The following is a 26,132-nucleotide window of genomic DNA, read 5'->3' on the forward strand; positions in this document are numbered from 1 at the left end:
CCAATTCTTTTGTTTGTACCACTCCATCTCACATTCCAAGGTATTTGGCAGCTCCAAATTAGGAGCCTTTTCTCTAGCAAGAACTATTTCATTTCCCCTCTGTAGGCACTTGGGTTTCAGCTTTCTCCACTCTGCTAAGGGATTTGCTAGGGATCTATCTGCTTTACACGTACCCATAATTTACTGGTATCATTTACTCTCATCCTACTCTTATTACCTTTTGTCTTTGCCTACTTACTTTTTGTTCTTTCCCCTACCTTTTACCCGGATTCTTGGAGAAAGTAGACAGAAATTCATGTGTTTAATCTATTATATTTAACTAGGTATCTGTTTAACTACATTAAGCCTCAATTTCCCCATCAATAAAAAGAGAATGTTAACAGTTCCTATCTCATGGTATGGTTGATCAATTAAAGGAGCAAAGTATTAAAACAAATATAACATTTATAATGAAACAAATGATGCACAGGAAAGTATGTTCAATTCTATTTTATATTAAAAATTCCATAAGAATAGAAATGTTGCTGTTCTGTTTATTACTGATTAATACATATTTTTCTAATTAAATTGAATTTTTCAAACTTGCATTCAATAACCTATTAAGTAAATAAAGATAACATCTGTGTAGTTACAATCATGCATTTCACAGATAAAGACATGTAGGCCTACTGGGCTGACATGTAGGCCTACTGGGCTGAAATCATCAAAATAGAGACTTAGAGAACCCATTGTCACTGGTACATATTAATGACCTCCCGTTGTTGCATCCCAGCAAATAATTATCTCTTTGTTGTGGTTACAAATAATGATATTTTTTGCAATCATTTCCTATGGGAAACTATTGGTTTCAATAAGATGATTTAGACAAGAGGTGGGTGAGACTTAAAAATGGATTTATAAATATTTCTAATATTTCTAATACTTGAACTTTGGTTTCTCAAAACCTTAGGGACCTCCATAGTGTTGTCTGATAGAAATCATTATCAGTACAGGCTGCACAAAGTCCAAGTGATCCACATATTAGAGGTATATTCTTTAAAAACTGTATCATCAAGATGCACCTCGTCACTAAGAATAAATTTAATGGTGTCTGAACATTCCATAAAAAAAGGAAGCAGCTAATCATTTTATCACCAAAGGGCTTCTATGATCCATGCAGCACCAAGTGCCCCCTCCTTCTCTGCCCTGCCTGACATTCTGCCTATATTCTTCACCACATTTGCATCTGAGAGTGTATTACTTCCTTGCATATGGTTTGTATTTTCCTTTGAGGCAGGGCTTTACCTGATTCATGTTTGTATTCCCCAAACCTTAAAATTGTAGGCATGCCATATATATCTCATGAATGAATGAGAGTGTCTTTACTCCCCCCTTCCCGTCATACATAAAGACCGAATTCATTGTTTTCTTTTTCTAACTAGTATTTCAGTAATTGATATATACTTATATTACTTACTATACTGAGATTAATAAAGCAGGATATTGACTCCTGTTGTCATGGTATACTGCCCCCCACTCTATAAGCTATTATAGTTGTACTTCTCTGTCTTTAATTACTTCACTCTTTTTGTATCATTATACCTGAATCTCCACTTCTTTTTGATTCAGATGTTAGGAACCTGGTGTTAAGCTTACCATCGTGTGCTACGAGTTTGGGAAGAGTGACTATTGAACATTGTACTTTTTCAGTCCAATGACCAATGTTCGGTTGAGCCATAATGGCAAAGTTTCATTGTCGTTGAAAAGTAATGTTAGTTTGCTGTCTTATATTGTGACTTGTGACTCTTATCAGAATTTATCAGAAAACCGGCATTTAAAAATATTCAAAAACTGGGCAGCCCGGGTGGCTCAGCGGTTTAAGCGCCGCCTTCAGCCCAGGGCCAGATCCTGGAGACCGGGGATCGAGTCCCACTTTAGGCTCCCTGCATGGAGCCTGCTTCTCCCTCTTGCCTGTGTCCCTGCATCTCTCCCCCTCTGTGTGTCTATCATGAATAAATAAATAAAATCTTTAAAAAAATGAAAATAAAAATAATCAAAAACAAGTGTGATGTATTATCAGATGTGAAATAATAATATGTGATAAGAACAAAATGTTTTCTATAGAAGTACCTCTTTCATCAGAAATCAAAAGGAAAACAAGAGGCCATTTACAGACAACATAAGAAAACTGTAACTGGTTAATAAAATCTTTTCTGATGTTCTTATTGTAATTTTTTTTTAAGAGAGAGAGAGAATGTATGTGCAAGAGGGGCACGGTAGGGGGTGAGCAGAGGGAGAGAGAGAGGGAGAGAATCTTAACCAGCTCCATGCCCAGCATGGAGCCCAACACAGACTCCATCCCATGACCCTGAGATCATGACCTGAGCAGAAATTGAGTCAGATACTTAATCAACTGAGACACTCAAGTGCCCCAAAACTTTTCTGATTTTGAAAAAAAATCTATATACCAATATTTTGTAAAGTCAGTCAATCAAGACTGGACATCATTAATAACATGATGTTACATTGATTCCCTCAGAAAATATTCATTTTATATCAGCTGTTTACTATAAAGTATTTGCCATTTCTCCAAGATGTTTAACTATGGAATTTTTAAAAGACAATAAGAGTTTTGAGGGACTAAATTTTTTTAAGACTTTAAGATTTTATTTATTTATTTGACAGAGAAAGAGGAGGAGAGAGCACAAGCAGAAAGAGTGACAAGCAGAGGGGAAGGGAGAAGCAGAAGCTCCCCACTGAGCAGGAAGCCTGATGTCAGACTCCATCCCAGGACCCGGGGATCATGACCTGAGTTGAAGGCAGATGCTAAACCTACTGAAGTCACCCAGGGGCCCTGTGGGACTAAATAAAATTTAACGTGAGGCCATGTGAATTTATTTAATCATATGTCTGCTTTCCTGTTGTGTAGAGAAGTACATCTTGGTGTAACTCCACCAATCTTTACATATATGATAATCTAATTAATTGCAATCATAGAGCTAGAAACTAAAAAAAAAAAATCAGTAGAGTATTGTTTGTTGGATGAAATTTGAAAGAATAAAACATATTTAAGAAATGATTTTTAAATTAACAATATTTCTTGTATTTTTAAACTATTTCTTTCCCCCTTATTTGTTTCCAAAGCCTGAAGGTTGGCATCTACTATGTGTCATGCTGGTGGCAGGACACTAAACGCCGAATATTGAAGGCTAAGGTGAAGATTTGGCCTTTGGTCTTCGGTCACTGTCAAGACAATCCCAACTGATATTGTCCCCTTCTTGTCAATTGTTGCTGAGACTTTCATATTTCCATCTATAAAAGGAATCCATGTGCCTTTTCACTGCATCATTTGAAGAAAATTTGCTTTTGGTCACATGACAGTGTGAAGAGTTCCTTGAAATTGAGATATAGATTGAACATTTCCCCGAGTCATCACAAAGCTCTGCTAATGCAATTTCACATCACTGATAGTGTCACTAATCTCCTTGTGCAGTTAAGCAATAAAACGTTTGCCTCTCAGAGGGATTATAAAAAGTATGATATTAGAAATGGGATATGTCATGATGATGTGCAAGGTGACCATTTGTACCTTATGATCTTCTGCTTCTGCTGTGCCGTCTCACGAGAATTGCCTTCACTCCCCTCCCAGGCCATGACACATGGCAGGCCCAGAGTTACACCAAGGCTTTCTACTTGCCTTGCAGCCTGCACATTAAACTTCCCCATGTAAACACATTTAATCATTCTAAAAGATGAATTTAGTTGATGTAGCGTTTTTAAAAAACATTTTCATAGATTTGCTGGAGAGGTAGATATGTCACCATGAATTATGAATGAAACAAGGTAGCATTTACTAAATATTTTAAAGATTATATTAAATTTTAAATTAACTTTTAAGATTATATTAATTATATTGATAATGCAATTACATGCTACAGAACTTTGAATGCTAGTTCCAGGGAGAGATTTTTGATCAAGTGTGCATTTCCAACCTCATAAATGGAATAACTCTTGCTCTATCCTTTAAAGCCACAAACTAAATCTGCCATAGTCATATTGCTTTTTACTCTATAGCGGACATGCAAGAAGAATATGGAGAGAGGCTTTTCTAAAAGAGAGAAATAAAACCCTTTAATTTAATTTGCTGCTCAGTTTAGTAAGAATTACCTAAAATATCTAACCCTGAGTCATTATTAAATTTTTTTTTGTTTTATTTATTTATGATAGGCACACAGTGAGAGAGAGAGAGGCAGAGACACAGGCAGAGGGAGAAGCAGGCTCCATACACCGGGAGCCTGACGTGGGATTTGATCTCCCGAGTCTCCAGGATCGCACCCTGGGCCAAGGGCAGGCGCCAAACCGCTGCGCCACCCAGGGATCCCTAACCCTGAGTCATTATTATTGTCATTTTTCATTCTTCACATGAGCTAAGCAATAATATGAATGAACAAATGAACAATATTCAGTAACAACAAAAAATGTGTTGTCCTTCCATGGGAAGTTTCAGGAATTCAACAATTTATCTGTGATCATTTGTAAGCATAAAACTAAATGCTCCTGGAAAGTTTTCTCTGCTATTCCTGTAATGGTTTGTAGGGTTCTTTGCTTCCTTCCTCAAGATCCACCTAACAATCTCAATCTTAAAAGAATCATTTGTCTTCTGCTTAATAGAAAAGTGGAAGCTGTCAGTATAAATGGTTTGAAGTACCTTCTTTCCCTATTCCCATTGCTGAATCTTGATCTTGGTCTTCCCAGCCTTCAAAACTGAGAGAAACAAATATTTGCTGGTTAAGCCACCCGGTCTAAGATATTGTGTTAGGGCAGTCTCACCTGCCTAGGACAGGTTCCAAAGATATTCTGTTTATGTGGGTTATATTCATTGATATTTACTATATTCAAAATTAAAACAGACTCTTAAATAATATTAATTTATTCACTACATGTTAACTATGTGTTAATACAAATAATATATTTTATGGAAAATATATTTCCATAAGAAGAATGGTAAATTTTTTTTTCAAGAATGGCAAATTTTAAAAATATTTTGCTTAATAGAAAACAGTTGGATTTTCATTTCTTCTACATTCAGTTGGTTGTGACTTTTCGCTTTTTGGTTGAAGTACAAAAAGAATATCTTGTCTCATACAAATACATAGACAAAAAAAAGACAAGATTATTATGAAAGCCTTTTTAGATAATTGTGGATATCCTTTGATGCCACAACAAAATTTGCATCTGAAAGGTTAGTTGCAAAGTGAATCATGTCAAAGAATGTTTGGTATTCTGTTACATTAAAATTCATTGGTCTGTTTTGCACTTTGAATGGATTTTTATGTATTATGTTGTAACAGTGTGCATTAAAAATGTGAAGTACATTGGCTCATTGAGTTATGCAGATCTTCCAAATACACACTCGAGATAATAAGAGTGAAAAAAGTCAAATAAACTCAATATTATTATGAAAATGGCTTTGACTATTTCTAGACAGTACAGTAGTGGTTAAGAGAACAGGATCTGGCGTCAGACTCCTGACAGACTCCTTGGTATGATTATCAGCCACATGGGGAAAAATCTGCATCCACTTATTATAGGACTAATAAAAATACCTTAATCATTAGGATTGCTGTTATATTGAAACACCATAATACATGTAGGTACTGGTGCACAGTCACTGAACAAGAATGACAGTTCTTTTTACATTTCCTTTGGTTCCTAATTTTATCCTGTGCTTCTAGTTTGTATCTGTGTTATTTACTTTGACTTCATTTCCTCCTCTCACTTCTGATATTCAAGGTATATGTGACCCAGGCCAAACCTGAAAAAAATTGTCAGAGATTAGAATCTTTGGCTAAATCCAAACTGGAAGGCAGGGAGACAGGCAAATGCATATTTTATTTAGAAAGAAAATTTCTAGAATTTTAAGAGGTAAAGAAAGTGAGTCTTTAAATTCTAAGGATTCAAAAGTTGCACAGGTAAAGGGTATAATTTATTAGGGATATTTCCTCATTAAGGAAAGAATATGATTTACTAAGAGGAGTCTATTCCTAGGGCTTCCTTGAGCATCTCTGTAATAGGAAGCAGAGCTTCTCCTTCAGGCTGCTTGAGTTGATGGAACAATTGGAAAAAGCATTATGTCAACCTAAGAAGAATGGTTGCATTTGGCTCCTAGGCCATGGAAAAAGTAGCTGACTTCAGCTCTTTGTGGGACGTCTGACTCAACTTGGGTTCAAGTTTCCTGTTTTGGTTACTATTGCTGTGTAACAAGTTACCCCAAAAGGCAGTGTCGTTTAAAACAACTGTTTTATTAAGCTCGCAGAGTCTACCATCAGAAATTCGGACAGGGCACAGTATGAACAGCATGGCTCTGCTTCTCCTCGTCAAGGGCCACAGTTGGGAAGATCTGAAGGCTAGGGGAAAGTCTACAGAGCTAGAATCATCTGAAGGCTCATTCACTCTCATTGTGGGGGGCAGCACCTACACAGTCTATCCATGGGGCTGAGGCCAACTCATAATATGGCAGTTTTAAGGTAGTCAGAAGTTACATGGTGGTTTAAGGCTCCAAGTGTGAGTATTCCAGAAAATAAGTTAGAAATTGCCTTGCCTTTCATGACCTAGCTTTATAAATCACATTGTATCATTCTCACCATACTAAATTTGTTGAAACAACTGTCACAAGACTTATGTGGTGTGATCAAAATGTTTCACATACATGTTCACACACACACACACAGATGTGCACGTGTGCATACACACACACACACAAACTCATTTAAATTGTGAAATTCTCACTCCCATGTATGGAGACACAACACTGAAAGAAATGCATCAAAACGTAAACTCTGGTTACTTCTGGGTGGTTGAATTATGAGTGATTTTATTTTCTTTATTTCTACTTTATTTTCCCATTTTCCTTGCCAAGCTTTCTCGTTCAATGTCTTCATACCTAGCTCTGCTACCAAAGAAACCTTAATCCTTCTCAAACTCAGTCCAGCTAGGCCCCAAACTATCCAAGTCTACCTCTGACTCACTGGGCTCTGAAGCCTTTTGTTGCTTTTCCTATTCATTCTTTATCACTGGGACTAAGCTCGTGGGGTAGGACTGTTCTTTATCTTAAGCTCCAGAGAACAGTTTCCTTGTCTGGAACTCAGGCAGTTTAAAATGTGGCCACAAATTCTTTGACACTACTCCTCACCTCTTGAATATAAGCCCTCAAACCAAGGTTTGTTTCTCACTGACATCCTGCTCTAAACAGATTTATATTTCAGCTTTATTCACTTCTGCTGAGTCTCTACGTTAGCCTTGATAGAGTTCCCTGGTGCCTGGGTTTCTGTGCCCGGTGCCAATAGCCTGACACTGAGCTTTAGTTGTTACTGCTGTTTTTTAAGTATTTACCAGTTTGAAGACATCTTCCCAATCTAGAATTGAATAAAGTCACTAAGTACTCCTATGTATAAACATAAAAGTCAAGGCTCAGATACAAGAAACCTTCTGCCCTATAAACAAGTCCCTGTTATCTTTCATTAATGTGCCACTCCTGGTACAATAGCAAAGAAGTTTTAAAAAATACTGCTACCAACAGCCATCACTCCTCCCTTCCAGAAACCTCTGACATAGCTTCAGGTTGATCATTTGACCAACTGGAGTGTCCTTGTTTTCTCCTTGTAACAAATGTCTAAAACAATAGTGTAAACTTCCATCTCCTCAACTAGTAGCTTCATCTACTAGCAACCAGTTGCTCTGAGATAGAAATGAGTCTGACTAACATCTCCCAGGCTCCCATGCTTACTTCTGAGGCATCTGTTGGATTCCTAACCCTAGAGACAAGATAGGGCCTAGACAGGAATACTCTCTTGCAAAACAAATTGGTGAGGAGAAAATTATTCCTGGATTTATATCCCAGGAAAAATCAATATATCAACATAAAAGTCAAATATCTCTTGCCAAAAGGCTTAGAAGATTATAAAAGCAGGGAGTCAAGCTGAATATATACAATGTGTTATATTCTTAAAGATTTTTTTTCCTTATGATCAATGAATATTTCCAAGTAGTGTCTCCTTCAAAGTAGCCACAGTGGCTAGGGACACAATTATTCTAATGATGCTATTCTCATCCATACCTTTTTAAATTCATCTTTTTGGAATTATTTTTATAGAGGCCATATTATTTTGCCTATACTCAATGCATTTAGCTAACTTCTATTTAGTCTCTGTTCCTGCTAGACACTATTTTATGCAGTGAAGATATAATGGTAAACATGAAACACAAAATCCTTGCCATCTCCGGAACTCTTATAAACAAATAAACATAATATTTCTGATGGTGTTAAGTGCTGACAAGAAGGAGAGAGTGATTTCGGAGATTGAATATTTTAGACAGAGGAGTCAGGGCATGCCTTTCTGAGCAGGTGAACTGTGAAAAAAAGGAATAAGCTACTTTAGGATCTATGAAGGATGACCCAGGACCCTGGGAGAAAACTGAGTTTACTTCATAGCATATGGGTATATGGAAAGCTACTGGAGGAGTTTCAAAAGGGTGTAACTTAATTTGGTTAATCTTTGAGAATAGAGTTGAGATAAGTGGGTGAATGTGGTGAGTGATTCAACTGAGTCATAGAATTTATGGTACAGACTGAGTTTTGTAGTCTGGGGAGTCATTTTTAAAACATGATTTCCAAAGTGTTGTTAGCAACAGAGACCTTAGAAGATTCTCTACATTGGCCTTGCCCTAAGTCCTTATGAAAAATAAACATCTTGTTAACAATGGGTGTGTATACAAGGGCAGCTAAGTTCGTAAAAAATCGAATGTGTCTAAGAATTGAACATATGAAATATATATAGGTAGATAATATGTGTGAAATATATATAGGTAGTTATATATAGGTAGGTAACAGGTAGATTATGTTGCTTCCTTTTAGGAGGGTTAAATATGCTATTTGATTTTTTTTTTTTAAGGTTTTACTTATTTATTTAGAGAAAGAGCACGGGCGTGGGTACATGAGTGGGGGGAGCAGAGGGAGAGACTTTCAAGCAAACTCCATGATAGGCAGGAAGCCCCTTGGGGACTCTATCTCACAGCCTTGAGATCACGACCTGAGTCTAAACCAAGAGTCAGATGTTCAACCAATTGAGCCACCCATACCCCCCCATGATGTTTGATTTTTTAAAAATGTTTCATGAAAACTGTAATAGTACACTTGAATCTAGAGCTTGTCTAAATGAATGCATATTCAAACTTAGAAGAGCCCAACATTATGCAGTCTCCTTGTACCCTAAAAACAGAACTGGGTTCTGGTTCATAAAGGGAACTTAAATTAATCTATCTAGATGTATGGAAACATGGCATCCATACACATTTTTTTTTTTTTCCATTTCACTTACTTTACCACTCACACTTTGAGAATCTTCCCGTAAGTTTGTCTGTGATTCATCCTTGGGTCAGATGACTTAATGCTTCCATCTAACCAAGAGAAGGGAACATGATTATTTAAGAAGTCCACGATCCCCACTCAGGATGCCAGGAGCCTCTAAGGGGGCTAATCTTGTGGCTTGGCACTTTTCATCTTTTCTTTTTCCTTAGAAAAACCAATGCTTACAGTTGGCCTGCTAACTGGCATTTCTTTTATCCCTTGAGGGTATTTCTGGGTCAGTATGCTTTGATAGCACATAAAAGACTCTACAAGAGCCCAGCTAGATTTCTTTGTACAGAGCAAAACAAACCCTGTTCCTACTCTTCCTTCTTTTCTTCTACTAGTAAACATGCTAATATTTGGAGTAGTCCAGTCCTATCCACATAATTATCTCATTGGAAGTCTCACAAAAACACTTATCAGAAAAAGAAATTTATCAAAACAAGTCAGGCATTATGATTTTAATATTACAGATGCAAAAGTGGAGGAGCACAATAGCTTCCTTTGTAGCCTAAGATCATTTAATTAGCAAGGGCAGCTGCTGAACTCAATGCAAAGTCTGGGCCCCCCCAAATTCTTGTACACTCTGATACACCCCATGTCTCTCCAGAAAACACCCCAAACTTGCTAGTTATGTGCTTCCCCACTCCTAAATGAATATTGGACACTGTCCCAGGGTGTTTGGTGTTCCCTTGTCATATATTTGTTACTGATAGTGGTGACTTGTCTGGTTAATAAATAATTCTAGGCAATAGTTTTCAGATTGGCACAGATAATAATAATGAAGGAGACTCTGTGGCTTATGTTCGAAACTGACACTGAAGGCAGCAGTTAGGAGGTATGTTTTTCTAAATTCCTAGTTTAATGCTGACAGGATATACCCTGAAGGTTACATTTCCACATGAATAAAAGCAGGATGATACCTTTAAAAAGAAAAAAAAAAAAAGGTCATGAACACTCACACTCACACACAAGCCAATCCAACTGTGCATATCCTTGGTTTAGTGTCTTTTCTGTGTGGTTCAGAAAAAAAAGATGAGCAAAATCCTCAAGTAGGTTGGTTTAGTTGGCTGAAAGAAGGAAGGATTAAGGGTGGGGTGGGGGAGATCCATGTGGGGTTGGGGAGTTATTTATTTATTAAGCTGGGTATGGGAAACCAGGAAAGGAATTGAGCCAGTGGTTGTAAAATCTAGGAATACTGGGGAAGAGAGATAAGTAATGAAAACTTTTATTTATTTATTTATTTATTTTTATTTTTTATTATTTTTTAAAGATTTTATTTATTCATGAGATACACAGACTGAGAGAGAGAGAGGCAGAGACACAGGCAGAAGGAGAAGCAGGCTCCATGCAGGGAGCCCGACGTGGGACTCGATCCCGGGTCCCCAGGATCACGTCCTGGGCCGAGGACAGGCGCCAAACTGCTGAGCCACCCAGGGATCCAGTAATGAAAACTTTTAAATCGTTTTACTGGGCTTTAGCATGGTGGTCTCTCTTTGCTTCTTCCTCAAGTATTCAATCTTCTTAGAGTTCCTTTACATACAGAGAAGATATAATACTCTTCAGTGATTTTTGGAGTACTGTTTGCATTTTGTTTGTAGGGTTGACAGATTTCACAAGTAAAAATATAGGAAGCCCAATTAAATGTGATTTTCATATAAGCTATGCATATTTTTTATATGTCCAAGTCTCAAATATTGCATTGGGACAATCTTCTACTAAAAATTGATACTTGCAATTTGAATTTAACCAGGCATCTTGTATTTCATCTAGCAACCCTATTCATCTGGCTAAGACATCGCTTAAACAAAAAAAGTTTATTTTCCCAGGTCGGGCAGTAACAGCTATTCCCAAACTAGACTGCACCTTGGAACCACCTGAGGAACTCCAGATTCTGGTGGTGTTGCTCTGAGATTCAGGCAGGGTATGGGATTTTTCAGAGCATTCCAGGTTGACACTAATGTATTCCCCTAGTGAGGAACTGTGACTGATGTCCAATGTCACATTAGACTGATGTCTAATCCTGCACTACACAAAACAAAGACCTAAGAGACTTTTGGAAAGTACTCATACCCAGATCCCACCCTAGAGCAAATAAATCATTGGGGGGTGGGGCGGGAAGAGGGGCTGGCCCCCTACACTGCAATTTAGGAAAAGCTCCTAATGAATGCTAAGTTAGGAAGTCCTAAATTGCAGCCTAAAATATGGCATCCTAAGGGAAGGCCATCTATAGGAAACTTAAAAGTTTATTTTTACTCTTTTAAATTATGAAATAAAAAAATAAATTATGAAATTAATATTTATTATAAGACATTCAACCAATAAAGTAGCATCTAAAATTAAGATGAATCCCCCAATTCTACTTTCCAGAGGTATCCACTGTCAAAGCCTTGACCTTATTCTTGGGCCATGTATACAGGGAGGAGGAGAGAATGAATCAATGAGAAGCAAATGATACCTGTCAGTTATCTTTTAAAGAAATTGCCACACTTCACTTTTAATGGAACAGAACTTTCTTCATGTCACCACTTCAGGGAAATACTGTGTTTAGTCCAGGCTTCACCGTGAATCAGTGAAATTAGAAGCTGTATTATAGAAGGGGAGACGGGGAGGAGAGATTGGAGAGGACAAGCAACCTCTACTAGGATCATATTCCTGTGCTGACATCCTGATGTAATGGCAGTGGCCCCAGAGAGCACCCCTGGCCATTCCCTGTCCCCTCACACACTTGCTGCAGGGAGCAGAAATAACTTACCCAGCCAGTGAGTCTGCAAAAGGCCCTGGGCATAAGCAGCTCAGTCCACCTTTTTTGTGTCTCTCTGGGGAGGCAGCTTGTCCGCAGAGAGCACACCTTCCTAGCTCATCTGTGGGGTAGGTCTTATAGGGACAAGCCTCTACCAGGGATCTCTCTGGTTTTCCAGCTCTGCCCGAGACGGAGAGGGTAATTCTGCTTCTACCCCATTCTGTAAACATTTTATTGCCAGAGAACACCACACGTCCTTAAAAATAGCTTTATCAGAATAAAAATAATTTGTATTTCTTTCCTGTGTCTCTCTCACAAATGGTTTCACTCACAAAGTAATCTCTCAAAACACCAGCAACGTAAATATAGTTTCCCTTTGAGAGTTATAGAGCTGTCGGGGAAGAAAATAGTGTAAGTTCTCTGGAATTTCTACATCAAGGCAGTTCCTGTGACTACACCTCAAACAAGTGCCACGAACATGTTATAACACAGAAAGTCACAAAGGCAAATGGGATGAGGAGAGATATGCAAACATACGGAATGCAGAGAAAAATAGAATTTTTTTTTTTTTTACTAGTAGAGAAAATAATAGCAAAGCAATTGAACAGGATAAAAATAGATGCTGAGAGTTGCCAGGGAGACCGCTGACATCCTATACTCCTGATTCCTGAATAAAATACTCTGCATCCAGCCATGTCATCTGTATGTTACCTGTCAGGGCAACAGGCAGATTAGGTCACATCTGGGCAAGAGTTGGGCTCCATTGCGCATTAGCTGTATTAGCTCTCCCTGTTAGGGTAGTGGCCTGATCGTCTTTGCGGAACTGATATTCCTTTTAAACTGACAATTACATTTCTTCAAGGCAGGAAAATCTAGCAAACAACAAATAATAGCCTTTTACAAGTACGTATATACATATATATGTAATAAATGAACTCGGATGCGAGTGGTGACTAGACAAGACAGCGTTATATCAACGGCTGAATGAATAAACTTCTATCACCCATGACATAAACATTTTAAATGCTTTTGTTGCTGTTGTAGCCTAGTAATTTCGTTTTGTCTCTAAAGTTGGAAGACTTCCGTGAAATTACTCTGGTTTATTGAAGTAGACAATATATATATGCGTAAAAATGAGTTAGAGCATTATCTTTTTTTAAAGATTTTATTTATTTATTCATGAGACACACACACACACACAGAGGTAGAGACACAGGCAGAGGGAGAAGCAGGCTCCATGCAGGGAGCCTAACCTGGGACTCAATCCCGATCCCGGGGCTCCAGGATCACACCCTGGGCTGAAGGCGGCGCTAAATCGCGGAGCCACCCAGGGATGCCTGAGTTAGGGCATTAGAACACAGAAGGCAGCAGCCGCTGGATCCGCACTGTGTGCTGCTCCCTTCCTGCTCTCCCCCCTCCCCGCCCCCGCTGCACCTCCCGCTGCTTCCCCTGCTCCTCCCTTCGCTGCTCCTCTCGCTGTCCCCCCCCCACTGTTACTCCCCCCTGTTCCCCCGCTGCTCCTCCCCCTGCTGCACCCCCCGCTCCTCCTTCCACTGCTCCTCCCCTGCTCCCCCCGCTGCTCCCCCCGCTGCTCCTCCCCCTGCTGCACCCCCCGCTCCGCCTTCCACTGCTCCTCCCCCTGCTCCCCCCGCTGCTCCTCCTCCATTGCTACCCCCACTGCTCCTCCCGCTGCTCCTCCCGCTGTTCCCCCGCTGCTCCTCCCCCTGCTGCACCCCCTGCTGCTTCTCCCCCTGTTCCCCCGCTGCTTCTCCCCTGCTGCTCCTCCCGCTTCTTCCCTCACTGCTCCCCCTGCTGCACCCCTCGCTGCTCCTCCCCCGCTCCCCCCGCTGCTCCTCCTGCTGCTTCTCCCCCTGTTGCTCCCCCCGCTGCTCCTCCTCCTGCTCCTCTCCGTGCTCCTCCTGCTCCTCCCCCCCGCTGCTCCCCCGCTGCTCCTCCCCCTGCTCCCCCCCTGCTCCCCCCGCTGCTCCCGCAGCTCCCCGCGCTGGGACGAAGCTGGGCTCTGGGCGCCTGGGCTCAGCAGCAGGTGCCCTCGCGGCAGCTCCTGGAAGGCGGAGTCCACAGGCGCACGCACCGCGCGCTGCTCCCCCGAATCGGTGTGAGCCTCCTTCCCGCTGTGGCCCATCCCGGGGGAGGGTGGCCAGGGGAGGAGGCCGAGCCTCGCCCCGGTGCTGGCCCTGCCTTCCCGCTCGCAGCCTGGAGCAGGGCTGCAGGGGAGTGGGCTTGGCCCCACCCAGCCATCACCTGGAGACAGCCCCTGCCCCTAGACACCCCCCAGACCGCCAGACCGACTCCCAAACACTGGGGGATGGGGGGATGGAAGGGATGAGCGAGTCCGAGGAGCCTTCGAGGGTGTCTGACCTCACTGTCTCGGCTCCAGCATAAACAGACATGCGCTGGCTCACACGGCACAGTGAGAGCCCCAGCATTTGCACAGGCCTCCCGCTGCAACCCCACCCCCGGGGCCCGGGACCAGGCCGGCCTAAGGGACAGGCCAGCACCGGCCGCACCCGCTCCGAAGTACTGAAATTCCACTACAGCCTCAGCCTGGGGTGGGGGTGGGGGAGTTCCTAACGCTAGGGGCCTGGCCCTAAGACCCTGCTCCCCAGCCTTCAACTGAGGGATATTTATTTGGGGGAGAAAGTTTGGAGGGGAGAGAGAATGTATTAAGAAAATCAACTTTAAAAAGACAATTGAGAACATCAGAACTTTGAAACAGTTTTCTTTTTTTTTTTCCCCTATTGCTTAAAATTCCAATGTTGTGAAAGATGTTGCATCACAGTGTTTTAAATCACTGCTACATTTTTGGTGTGGTGGAAGGAAATTGGAATAATAAATGGAGATCTGTATTTTTACTTCTGGTTCTCACTCTGAATTCCCGGTGTAACTTTGGGCACTATCTGAGCCTCTCTCAATTTCATTTATATAATAGAATGTAGAGCAGATAGTCCTTAGTGCCCCTTCTAACTCTAAAATCCTTTGATTATATTCATGAAAACTTCTAGATTAGTACCAATATATTCTTGACTGAGGAAAAGAAAAAACCAGCACACTTTATTGAAGAGCTCATGAGCTGGTGCTGCCCACCCCCGTAGTAGACTGGCCAGGGGGGGCTGCAAACTAGATAAATACTTTGTCATTTAAATTGCTTCTCTCAGTCCCTCTCTAGGGGCCTATTCCAGCACAATCAAGAGCTTTAAAAAGTAATTTGTTTCCATCAGTTATAATGAAAGAAATTAAAACGCAAATAAATTATGTTTAATAATTATTAGCTAAGACAATTCGAGCAAACATGTCAAAACTACCCAAGGAATGGTTTGTTTCTACAATTAAAAAAATAAATTAAAAAAAATAAATAAATTTATCTGAGCCTGGATTGCAGAAGAGCTGACACTATTTTAGATGAAGCCTTTTTATTTAACAATAGCATTAGACACATTAAACACATTTTAAGAGAATCTGGAATTCAATAATATGATAGAGGGATAATATACATTGTTTCAAATAGAAAATAAAAAATTTAGTTGTAAATTAGGTCTAACAAATAATATAAAAGTTCAAAATTGTTTTAGATTTTGTATTTCTGTTAAAGCATTGTCCCCTGAATATTTTATTTTATAATAGAATTTTGTGCTGTTAAAAAAAAATAGATCAGTTCCATTGCTGGCAATGTTGCAAAGAGCATCTTAAAGCCCTTTTGCTATAGCATACATAGAAAGTCTGACTAAAGTATAACCAAAAGTCATGTAAATGCAAAATGTAGCTCCTAAGAATGTAGGAGAATTTAGTAGAGGTCAAAATCAGGCACAGTCTGAAATCTCTGACTATTAAACCGATGCTGACTCTTTCTCTGGCATCCCAGAGCGGAGTTACCAATCTTTATTGGCCAGTGGCTTAGACTTCACCTACTAAGATGAGACAGGAGATGAGCCATGGGCTTAAGCAAAGGCGCAGTGTTGGAATAGAGACTACCAATAAAATGGGAACTTTCTTTTTTTAAAGATTTTATTTTTCATTTGAGAGAGGGAGGGAGAGAGCACGAGTGGAGGGAAGAAGCAGAGAGAGAGGGAAAAGCAGTCTGCCCCGCTGAGCAGGGAGCCCAATGCAGGGCTCCAGCCCAGGACCCCGGGGGCCCCTAAAATAAGAACTTTCAGAGACACACACTCCAGTGTAAAGGGTGAACTTGAAAAAAAATTCACCTACTGGGAAACTGCGATCAAGAGAAAGTTGGACTGTTTTGGCTTGTGCTATAGGTACAGAAAAAATTGTTCGCTGAGAATTTGTAACTAAGATTATCCTCATTTTTTTGTTTTCATATTTAAAATGCATACATGCGTTGGGAAGCACCAAACTGATGGAATGGCATAAAAGTGATCTTCAGTTGGGAACGCCACTGGGTTATCAGCAGAAACCAAAGCACACCTGTAGGAGAGAACATACCCCCGGATAAAACCCCTCGGAGCCTCATGAGCTTCCCAGCCATAATCCTAAACTTCAGAGACCACATGGGCTAACATGCCACCATCTTCCTCTATTTCTATCTCTCTATATTTCTGAGTTAACACACAATGATAAACCACACAACACAGAGGCTAAAGAAGCACAAGGTCCGGTGGTTTAGATCGCAGCCTCCGGAGCCCCCTTCAACTAATGGTTCTGTGGACATGAGCTAGCTGGCTTCCTTTGTGCAGGATACCTAAATCTCCATTTCCTCGTCTATAAAATGGGGATTATTATCATCATCTTATCTCATAGGGTTATGAGAATGGAATGAGTTAGTACATAGAAAATCCATACAAACAGAATGGTGTCCAGAGTAGAAGCACCAGAAAGAGTAGCTGCTCTCGTCCTCATCATCATCGTCACCATAGTTCTCTATCTAGTTAGTTGACCACATTATACCACTTGTCTCATGATTGGGCTGGTTTCCCTCTCTATGTGCCCAGATGCATATTCATCTACCCTGGAACTGAATCTGGAGGCAAACCCAGCAACCACACATCTCAAAATTGTTGGAGTTCCTACGGCTGGCCTCCCGGCGGATAAGCAGCAGAACGAAGAGCTGCAAGAAAATGTCATGGGCCATCGTTAATTAGCAGAAGGCTTTTAGAGTTGGCTCTTTACTTTTTGTTTATATATTATGTGAAGAGGCACCGTAAGAGGTGGCTCTGCCACCCCGACCTCAGCCCCGACCCCACCTCTGCCATACTCACCAGTGCACATTCACCCCCTGGTTGATTCCCCCCCCCCCCCCCCCGGTTGATTTCTAGTTGGACCTTGACACTGGGCAGCTCTACAAGCTCCCAACTTTGCTAAAGTTCACCTGCTGTGCTCTCCCTCCCTCCCTCTTCCAGGAGGGGTCCTGTTTCTCTCCTTTCATCCAACATTTCCATTTTCCTTCATTTACTGTAGGGTGGGAGGGGGAATTCTAGCTCCATCTTCTTCTGTTATCTCGTGATGAAGTTTGTTTCTTCCTCTGAAAAATGGTGTTGATGCTTGTCTCATGATGAAGTTGCGAGAATCTATATTTTCAAATAAAATGATTTTTATTTTATGCAATAATTATTTAAATTTGTGCTGCAATTGCATACTTCCCTGCTGTATCCTTGCTGAGGGATAGAGGACTGTCTCCTTGAACACCTAACACACTGTCATACGCACATTAGAACCGTGTTTACTCATTCAACAAATATTTGTTGAGCATCTCAACTGTCCCACTCTCACGGGCTCTGTGTTTACTGTAACCACCAATCCCTGCTTTGCTTGATGGAAATTTGCTGAATTGACCTCTTTGATTGTATTTACTATGTATTCAGCTCGCAGACAAAACTGTAAAATGCATCTCATTCACCTCCACCAGTGCCAGGAAGCGCACCTGGGCTAACGACACAACCAACCTAAACTATCTGATTAAATGGGATAGAAATATATAGCACCTGAGATGGTGCTAGTGACAAGGCCTCTACCAACTGTGCCAACATCTCACTGAACACCTGCCAGCATGGCCCTCAGATATGTAAATTTTGTGTTTAAAAGTCTGTCTCATCCATTAGCCTGTGAACCCCTGAGGGTAGTAATTATGTATTTTTTACCTTTGTATTTCCCTCTGCCTTCAGATATAGTTCTATGCTTGAATTTAGTAGAGGCTCAATAAAGTAATTATTAATAAAATGAAATAGTGGAGAGAAGGGTATGTTTTTTGAACGGTAAAACTTTTTACTGGGTACTATGATAAATATTCCAAAAATATATTCACTGATTGCATTATGATTCATTAGGCAGATACTGAGTGAAAGCCTACTAGGTGCTATTAGTAGCCATGCTAAGTGTCACCAAGTATAGTATTATGCTAGCTCACTCTGACTACACTTGGAATGTATCATGCTGTTTTTCTCCTTTCTGGGATTTACAATTTAAGATGTCTAGAAGCAAATGGGAAACAGATTCTGTGAAGGTCAACCAAATTATGGGAAAGATCCATTCACTAGCCAACAAGTTAAATTTGGGACTAGTTTATTGAATCCAGGCCTATGGATTTTCCAAGTGTGCATCTTTCAACATATGTTAAATTAAGCCTTAAACACTGGGGTAGTGGGCAACGGATACTGAAAAGTAGCCAGCTGTCCCAGCAGAGCAGGATGCCATTCCCTGGAATCACTGCTTATTTTATACTTGAACTTAATTGAACATCTAGTTGGTGGAGAAATTCAACTACTAAATTTGTCTGGCACCCAGCTTTTTTGTATAATTTTTGGGAAATCTGGTCATTAAAATTGTCTTAAAATGCATCCTTCACTGACAGTCATAAATTCTATCAGCTTTCCTACATGATATAATGCTATTGCTATCGAAATCACACTTAAAATTTAAACGTGCCGTAAGTGGATTAGAAATAAGCATTTATAAATAACTTGATTATGTTGGAAAGCTAGTTACTACTACAAAGCACTACAATGACTTTATGAGAAGTAAGCTTATGTAAGAAAACAAGGACCCGGGCAGCCCCGGTGGCGCAGCGGTTTAGCGCCACCTTCAGCCCAGGGCGTGATCCTGGAGACCCTGGATCGAGTCCCACGTCGGCTCCCTGCATGGAGCCTGCTTCTCCCTCTGCCTGTGTCTCTGCCTCTCTGTCTCTCATTAATCAATAAAATATTCTAAAAAATCCAACAAACCTATCTTAGTCCATTTTGGCTGCTATAACAAAAATACCATACATAGACCGGGTGGCTCATTAACAACACATTTATTTCTCATAGTTCTAAAAGTCTAAGATCAAGGCTCTAGTGGATACAGTCTGGTAAGCGCCCATTTCCTGATTCATAGGTGGATATTTTCTCACTGTGTCCTCACGCAGATGGGTCAAGGGAGCTCCTTGCCTTCTCTTTTATAGAGGTTTTATAGAGGTACTAATCCACTCATAAGGGCACCATCCTCCTGTTCTGATCATCCACCAAAGTCTCACCTCCAAATACATCACATTAAGGCATTAAATTTCAACATATAAATTTGGGGGGGACACAGACATTCAGTCCATGGCATTCTACCCCTGGTCTGGACAAAATTTATGTCCTTTTCACATGAAAAATACATTCACTCATCCGAACTGCCTTAAGAAAAAGTCTTAACCTCTTCCAGCACCAACTCAAAAGTCTGAATGTCCAAAGTTGCATCTAAATCAGATATGGGTGAGACTCAAGTTATGACTCTAGGGCCCACCAGAGCCACATCTGGGGTAGCAGAGGAGCATGGCAGGAGAGCGTAGAGAGCAGAGCCCCCATGCGAGGTAGCACCTAGTGTATAAAGAGGTCCAACAGATATTGAAATCCTCTCCTTTGAACCAATCAGCCCCCAAGCCCTTGCAATAGGGGCCGTAATGGGAGTAGTGGCTCTGTTAACTACTAAATCACCTTCAAGGTCATTGCTGCATTGTCTTGGAGAAGAGTTTCCTGGCTTCTGCTTAGAAGGCTCATTCACACTAATCTCCTTGGGCATACACTCAATGTTCTCATCTTTCACTGTGTGGATAGGCTGAAAAATTTCTAAGTGTTTACGTTCTGCTTCCTTTTGCTTAAGTCATTTCTCACTCCTTGCATTTTACTATAAGAAGTCAGAGGAAGTCTAACTGCACCTCTAACTAAACATCTAATTTCATCACTTGCAAGTTCTATGTTCTACAAAACACCAGAACATGAACACAATTCAGCCAAGTTCTTTGCCACTTTATTACAAAGAGGGCCTCTCCTCAAGTTTCTGATAACATGCTCCTCATTTCCATCTGAGGCCTCATTAGTATGGCCTTTACCATTCATGTTTCTACTAACATTCTGTTCAGGATTACATAGCTATTTTCGAAGAAAGTCAAGGCTTTCTCTACAGCTCTTTTTTCTTTCTGAGCTCTCACCAGAATCACCTTTAAAGTTCTGTTAAAATATCTAGACTTCTAGAATGTGTCTCAAAACACTTCCAGGTTCTATCTATTACCCACTTCTAATGCTGCGTCCACATTTTAAGGTATTTGTTATAGCAGCACCCCTACTTCGCAGTACCAATTTCTGTCTTAATCCATTTAGACAACTGTACAAATATACCATAGGCTAGGTGGCTTAAGAAACAGATATTTATCTTTCACAGTTCTGGAAGCTGGGAAATTCAAGACTAAGGTACTGGATTATAAGGACACTAATCCTGTTCATGAAGGCTCCACCTCCAAATACCACTACATTGGGATAATTCATAATTTTTGGGGGGAAGGGAAGGACACAAACATGCAGTCTATAGCAGAGACTCAATCAAAAGCCAAAAAAATAAAATAGTATTTTGCTATAAACCATATTATATTTATTTAAAAGCCAAAAACAATATGATGAAGCATGAAAACACACAAATTTCAGAGAGTAGCTTTTTTTTTAGTGAATCTGGTCAATTTTACACAATGAAACACTATTTTTTTAAAAGATTTTATTTTTTGTTCATGAGAAACAGAGAGACAGAGACAGAGACACAGGCAGAAGGAGAAACAGGCTCCATGCAGGGAGCCCGATGTGGGACTCGATCCTGAGTCCCCAGGATCACACCCTGGGCGGAAGGCGGTGCTTAACCGGTGAGCCACCCAGGCTGCCCAAAATGAAACACTATTAAGAAATATGAGATTATAATATGAACCATAATATAAAAATATAAGACACATAGTATTACTTTTAAGAAAAGTGAAATAATAACTGTAAGAGACAAGTTAATACCACAAAAATTTTAAACAGAAATTTAAAATGTCGTATGTTAAAAATAACTCTTTTCTTAGTATTATACAGCAGGTCTTGGGATGTAGGGACATAGGCAAGTAAAAAAGGAGGTTTATTTTTTTTTTTTTTTTTTTTTTTTTTTTTTTTTTTTTTTTTTTTTTTTAAATTTTTTTTTTTTTATTTATGATAGTCACATAGAGAGAGAGAGAGGCGCAGAGACACAGGCAGAGGGAGAAGCAGGCTCCATGCACCGGGAGCCCGACGTGGGATTCGATCCCGGGTCTCCAGGATCGCGCCCTGGGCCAAAGGCAGGCGCCAAACCGCTGCGCCACCCAGGGATCCCAAAAAAGGAGGTTTATAGAAATAAACTTTCTCAATACTATTTGATTTCATATATAAAACGTCAGACATTTTAAGAAATAATATAAATGTCTAAGACTAAATGTCTAATTATATTTTCAAATATAAGATAATTAGTTTTTAAAAAAGCAGCAGTTTTACATTTTTTTTTAACAAGCCGGTAGTAGCACCCAGAAATAAAAATTACAAGACACTCTGTAAAATAACTTTACCATGAAAAGATAAATATAATTTAAAGACAAAGCACCTTTCTTTGACTTCAATAGGAACTGTGGGCAAAGGCCCTCATCTCTGAATAATCCCATCAGAGAACACTCAGGCTTGTTTTCTTTAACAAGGAGAAAAATATATTTCATTCTACATACATACTGGCTGTGTTGAAAGAACACAGTCCAGGTCCAGATAGGAAGGTAGAGTGCAAAAGAGGCAGGCTGATTCATCAGTCTATTCACTATGGCACTATACTTTTAACTAGCTTATAAAACAAGTACATTTATGTTATCCTACATAATTTTACTGTTAAGCTATAGTTCACAAAGTAGCAGCATGTTTGCTGTGTTTTATTATTTTCCTTGCATAGATATAGATTTATCTATCTCTAAGTTAAGAAATATTAAACAATGTTAAGGTTTGTAGTTTTTGCTTTTACAAAGTGCTACACAGAATGTCCTATTTGACAGAGACAAAACTCTAACTCTTGCCATTAGAAAAACATGGTGATTATCAGGGATCTTCTTGAAAGAAAAAATACAACTATCTTTTCTGTGTCACATCAAAAAGATACAAAAGTTCAATAGGCAATCTTAAAGATTTGGCCAAACATATTTAAAATATGTTTTAAACCTCTTGGACTAAGAGAGGTTAAATGGATTAAATGCAAGCTCCTTATAAGGGCACTGATGTCTCTAAGTTGCTCAGAGATCTAGACTGGCTGTGGCCCTACTCACCTCTTTTCCTGATAGTCTGATCCTGACTCCATACACAGGCAGGTCCTGACTGACCATGCTAGCGAATGAGAAAATATGCATGGAAAATATAAACCTATAAATTTTATGATAAAAAAATGTTTTGTTTGGTAACAAAAATTTCCATTGAAACTCATAAACTTGCAAAACAAAGTTTTGATACATATGCACAAATACATTTTTTCTTGTACAATAAAACATAGTATTTCTATCTGCCTTCCTTTTTGTTTTTTAATATCAAAAGTATCATTCTTTTCACCTGGAATCAAATCTGTCTTCAGTAACAGGACAAGAGGTAGGAGTGGTAGGTATAAAAGCCATCTTACTCTATCTCAAAGATAACTCTAAAAAGCTCACCATTTCATGACCTATTAATGTGAGAGCTCTAGGATTCATTTTCCCTTATTTCATGGTAAAGTGTTTTGAAGCTCATTGTAATGTGTTTACTTGGTTAATGAGTCATAGCCTTTTCAAGATTAACTCCTAGTCTACCAAGTGGACAAGACAGATAATCAATCAAAACACATGTTTAGATTGTATTTTTGCCCTTACACTCTTAGCCTACCTAATAAGAATGAGAGCTAATAACCAGTAAAAATAATCTGCAAAAGCAGATATATTTGCAAATAATTGAGAGGATTCTAAGCCCAACTTTTCTAATCATTTTTAATTAACCATGATTGCTGATGTGCTGTGTCCATCTATCTTGATGAACGTCGTGTTGGAGATCTTTCAAAATACATGAAGTCCTGAAATTAGAAAAAGAATTATACATATATATATTATATATATATATATATAGAGAGAAAGAGAGACATATATATATATATATATATATAGAGAGAGAGAGAGAGAGAGAGGGAGAGAAATATATATATATATAGAGAGAGACTGTATGTATAAAGATACATACTAATTAGATGCAATGCATAAAATATTATCCTTTATAATTTATCAGGTGGTCCTCATTCTAGTTAAGAATAAATGAATCGAATGAAATCTTTACGAAGAGGACCTAATATGAACAGCAGCAATTACAAACTTGGAACTGCTGATAGCCAATAACTTTAGAGCTATTTTATTTCATTAAGAAGTCATATGATAGGCATCCTTAAGTAATGAGAAAGACAACATGCAATGATGATAATTACACCCACTGGATGCCTAATATACTCCAAGCACTCTTCTGGCCCATGTATTCATATTATAGTTAATGCTCATCACCCTAAAAAAATATAAGTATTTTTATCTCCATTTTACAGAGAATGGATAATTATCTCCATTTTAAGGAGAATGAGGCCTGGAAGTGCTAAACACTGCAAAACATGTAACTAGTAAGTGGCAGAGACAGACACTGGCCTGGGTTCAAAGGTTATTACCTTCCTATATTGCACTATACTGCATCTCATGGTGAAAATAATTCTCTCAAGACAACTCAAAAGCAAAAGGCTTACAATGAGGAAGCAAGCTCCAAAAATCATGGCTTTCATCTTCACATCCAAGTCTAATGGGAACTGAATTTCAAAGTGGTCAGCATCGCTCATTGCTGATAACAGACCATTCCATTTCCTAATAATACTGCCGGTGTCTGTTGTGCCATCAAGGGATTTGACCTACAAAGATAAGAATGTGACTTTATGATGTATGAAAAGTTTTGTTGTATATATTTCATTCTTCTACTTCTATTTTATACTGAGATAGCATAAATATAATATATAAAATTAATATAGTAATAATGTAATTTCAAATAAGGAATTATGGCCATGAAGGGTTAAGTGCCTCGCCACTGGTTCATAACTGAGTTGGGCTAACAGTTCTCAAGCCAGGGCTGTTTCTTCATCCTCAAATGAGTTATTAGGGACATATGACATGAATTGATTCAGAAATTATTTCTCATATAATAAAGGATTGGAATTGGAGGCTGGGAGGGGATCTCTACAGTCTAGAGAAACACATGAGCAAAAGGAAGCACAACTGTATGTACTTTACAGACTTCATATAATCACTCAAGTTTTTGTGGGCGAAATCCACCCTGTCTTCTTAAAGTATGCCAGCATCCCAAGGAGCCATAACTTCTAAAGGGGGAACTCAGGCACTTGCCAGAGGAAAAATAGTGAAATGCTAACCTTTGGAGATCAGAATGATCGTATACCTCCTGCCCCTAAAACTGGCTTGTCTACATTTTCCATTTCTCTACAATGGCCTTTTAATACATAAGCAATGCTTGAAGAACTAAAAAAGTTTATTCAGTGTCATAGGAAATATCTGAATGACCAACTTTAGATAATAAGCCTTGCTGAACTGCCAGGCATTCAAGGATTCTCTAAGAAATTCAAGAAAAATTTCTAGGAATCTCCTTTGTCAGATTCATAGGATAGAAAGCAATCGTTTCATAGTAACTGAGATAAAGGCAAAAGAAGAGGATTTTTTATTTTCCTGAGAAAATGTTTTCATCTATTATTTATTTTTTTTTAAATTCCTTTAGAAAGTTCCTTTATTTCTCTTTTTTTTTTTCTTAATTTATTCATTCAGGAGAGACAGAGAGGGCGAGAGAGGCAGAGACACAGGCAGAGGGAGAAGCAGGCTCCATACAGGGAGCCTGACGTGGGACTTGATCCGGGGTCTCCAGGATCACATCCTGGGCCACATGCGGCACTAAACCGCTGAGCCACCCAGGCTGCCCTGTTTTCATCTATTATGAGTTTTTTTCCATGTTATCTATATTATCCTATCTCTTAAGGGCACAGATAAATTTCTACCATGCAAATAAATAATTTGCACAATCTTGGGGTGCTTCATATGTTCTGTGATATGTTGGGCACTTTCATTACTCAGGATCTGTATCCCATTCCTGCAAATCTTTGGTAAAAATGGTTAATTAAATACAACCGAGAATAAAATGAATGGATTCAGTCGAGCTATTTACTTTCAGGTTTAGTGTTTTAAATGGGTACTTCTTACCTTTATTGAACACTGAAATAATAAAAAAAAAAGTAGCTCACATTTTGAAAAACATTCGGCAATCCACTAACCATAATTTGAAAATGATTTGATGTCAACCAATGACTATTTCCTCATTCTACTTTATCCATTCACATAAAAAAATAATCTAAAACCAAAGAATTCTAAGATGTTAGTGTGTGTAGAAAAAAAAGAGTCAAAATGTTATTTTTACATTTGTTTACCTCAAAAACAGAATCTGAACCACAGCCATAGGTTGAACATGGCCCACGCACTCTCATCACATTTTCTTTCTTCTCATTTTGGATGCTGTAAACTGCCCTGCACAAGTTCCAGTGTTCTGCAACAAAGCCAATGGTGACACCAGGAGGACTCTGCACCTCCAGCTGCAAAGAAGCAGTAACAGAGAAACGGATGCTACATACTTACCTATTACATGTACGTACCACCTGGATGTGCTC

The 26,132-nt window shown here is 39.4% G+C and overlaps 1 protein-coding gene across 6 annotated transcripts in view; it reads right to left on the bottom strand.

The window, feature by feature from the left end:
- Positions 1-23,334: 23,334 nt before the first annotated feature.
- PLSCR4 (phospholipid scramblase 4) overlaps positions 23,335-26,132 on the bottom strand; it is a 40,035-nt gene continuing 37,237 nt past the window's right edge. For all 6 annotated transcript variants that reach the window (XM_055321364.1, XM_055321363.1, XM_055321367.1 and 3 more), the window contains 3 exons: positions 25,896-26,057; positions 24,165-24,323; positions 23,335-23,459 (listed from right to left, as the gene is read on the bottom strand). In XM_055321364.1, coding sequence (XP_055177339.1) covers positions 23,412-23,459; positions 24,165-24,323; positions 25,896-26,057 — 369 coding nt within the window. In that variant the 3' untranslated portion in view covers positions 23,335-23,411. The remainder of the gene's footprint in view (positions 23,460-24,164; positions 24,324-25,895; positions 26,058-26,132) is intronic.

This window comes from Nyctereutes procyonoides, unplaced genomic scaffold, assembly GCF_905146905.1.
Source record: "Nyctereutes procyonoides isolate TBG_1078 unplaced genomic scaffold, NYPRO_anot_genome, whole genome shotgun sequence".
NCBI lineage: Eukaryota > Metazoa > Chordata > Mammalia > Carnivora > Canidae > Nyctereutes > Nyctereutes procyonoides.